Source organism: Fragaria vesca, linkage group LG5, assembly GCF_000184155.1.
Source record: "Fragaria vesca subsp. vesca linkage group LG5, FraVesHawaii_1.0, whole genome shotgun sequence".
Taxonomy (NCBI): Eukaryota; Viridiplantae; Streptophyta; class Magnoliopsida; order Rosales; family Rosaceae; genus Fragaria; species Fragaria vesca.
In genome coordinates, this window is record NC_020495.1 from 2,417,831 (window position 1) to 2,420,000 (window position 2,170).

Consider the following 2,170-nt stretch of genomic DNA (forward strand, 5'->3'; position numbering starts at 1 on the left):
GTATACCCCTATACTTTGAATTCTCGACTGATTTACCCTTTTCCCAGCTGGTTATGACTGTGACATGCTCATTAACAATGCTTGTGAGAGCTTCAATGGTTGGGTTTTGAGAGCAAGGTCTAAGCCCCCTATTACTATGCTAGAAGAGATAAGAGTGAAGGGTTATTTAGACTGTTAATGAGCAATGTCACAGTCATAACCAGCTGGGCAATAGGCAAATCAGTCGAGAATTCAAAGTATAAGGGTATACCAGTTTAAAAAAAAAGTGAGGGACAAAACTGATTTTAGATGTAAACTACAGGGTGTCACAAATATTTACTCTTTTTTTTCTTCTGAAAATCACAATCGTCAGAGAATAATGTCAAATGATCACTTGCTTAGCATAAGCTTCTTCATTTGATTTTATAACACACCCTTGGGATCAGTGCAGGCAACATTGGCGCCCCCAGCTACAGGAAAGATGGTAAAAGGTCTTGTAATGTGTTACACAGTAATTTTCTTTACGTTCTACGCCACTGCAGTGTCTGGTTACTGGGTTTTTGGGAACAAGGCTAGTTCAAACATTCTAGAGAGCCTTATGCCAGATGAAGGGCCTTCTTTGGCTCCAACATGGGTCCTAGGTCTTGCTGTAGTATTTGTTCTCCTTCAGCTTCTTGCCATTGGCCTGGTAAGTTGTTGTTCATGTAGCTTTACAAGCAGTACCGTTCTAATGTTACATACTTGCATTGAAATAATGCTTCTCCAATATGATGCAGGTTTATTCTCAAGTTGCTTATGAGATAATGGAAAAGAAATCAGCTGATGTCTTTAGTGATGATGTGATTGACTAAGGTTGTACATAATAAAGAGTAGCCTTTCCCCTTTTGTCGTGGAGAAGCTGTGCCATTTGTGAGCCTTGTAGCTTGTAATACCAAAATCACAAACTTCACAACTGCTTAGTTAGTTTCTTTACCAAAAGTCTCGGCTAAAACCGATCTTTATTGTAGACATAAGACATTATATGATTATAACCATCAAACTCCAAATCTGGGAAACTCTACCAAATCTTACTTCACAAATTCTATTGCATGTGGTTGCGGAATGAACGTGTTGTGTTTGTGGGATATATATTTATGCAACCTTCTTAAACAAGTTGTTTTCGACAATTCTAAACGTACTTAAACAAGTTCTACTATTCTAATCATCTAGATAATGTGATGTTTTAACTGAAAATCGAAAATCTTGGTTGGCTAAGAACCAACCCTTTGACATTATACGTGTTTCTTTTGGAAGAGTCGACTGTTAGGTAGACCAAAGGCACATTCCACATAGATTAAATTAAGACCTCCATGATCAACTAGATGGAAAATATCTATATGGATATGATGAATATCTTTTGTAAGGTTTCTTAATTTAGAAACTGCTATATGCATATGTATCATTTGTTAATTTTAGGAATTGAAACCCTACAGAACTTAATTATGGCTTTGTCTGGGTTACCGACTAGCTGGATCAAGATTGTGGATATGCTCGATCATGTGGAAGTTGTTGAATGAGATGCTCTTCGATAGGCCGCCGGAACAAGCTACGTGGCTCTCGAGTTTCACTCATTTTCTGTTAATTGCAGACCTCAAAATTGTAATGATGCCTCAAACCTGTGTTACTGTGTATGTGTTCTTAATGATGCAGCATAATATTTGCGTAACGTGGTTCAAGTACAAGTTGGCTCGATAGATCATTCGGTCTACCCTCTACCACATCGTGGAAGACAATGATGATTATAGTGATGATAGAAGAGAAGATCAAGGTAATGGAGCTGATCAAGGCATGACAGAGAGAGAATCAATCGTTGATGGAGATATAATTGAGGCAAATAATCACGATCAAGGATTCTAGGCATAATGACAATTAAATGTGTAGGAGATGGCATGGATACATATGCAGATGAATTTTCATTAGAAACTTCACTAAAATTCGTTTTTTATTTTTTTATCATACAAACAACTAAAATGCTACAACGAATCTATAATGCGTATAAAAAAAACGAATCTATCATAAGTCAAACTCACGACATCCCACTTATAGAGAGAAGACTAATACCACTAGACCAAATGGTGGCAGCAAAATTCGATTTAGAATCAACAATTAAAACGATACATAATATTTTATGGTAGCAGCCAGTTTATTTTCA

The 2,170-nt window shown here is 36.8% G+C and overlaps 1 protein-coding gene across 1 annotated transcript in view; it reads left to right on the top strand.

Annotated features, from left to right (window-relative positions):
- The window catches only part of LOC101305180, a 2,033-nt gene extending 1,203 nt beyond the window's left edge, over positions 1-830 (top strand). The window contains exons 3-5 of the mRNA XM_004300809.1: positions 48-154; positions 431-667; positions 756-830. Coding sequence (XP_004300857.1) covers positions 48-154; positions 431-667; positions 756-830 — 419 coding nt within the window. The remainder of the gene's footprint in view (positions 1-47; positions 155-430; positions 668-755) is intronic.
- The last annotated feature ends 1,340 nt before the right edge of the window (positions 831-2,170 follow it).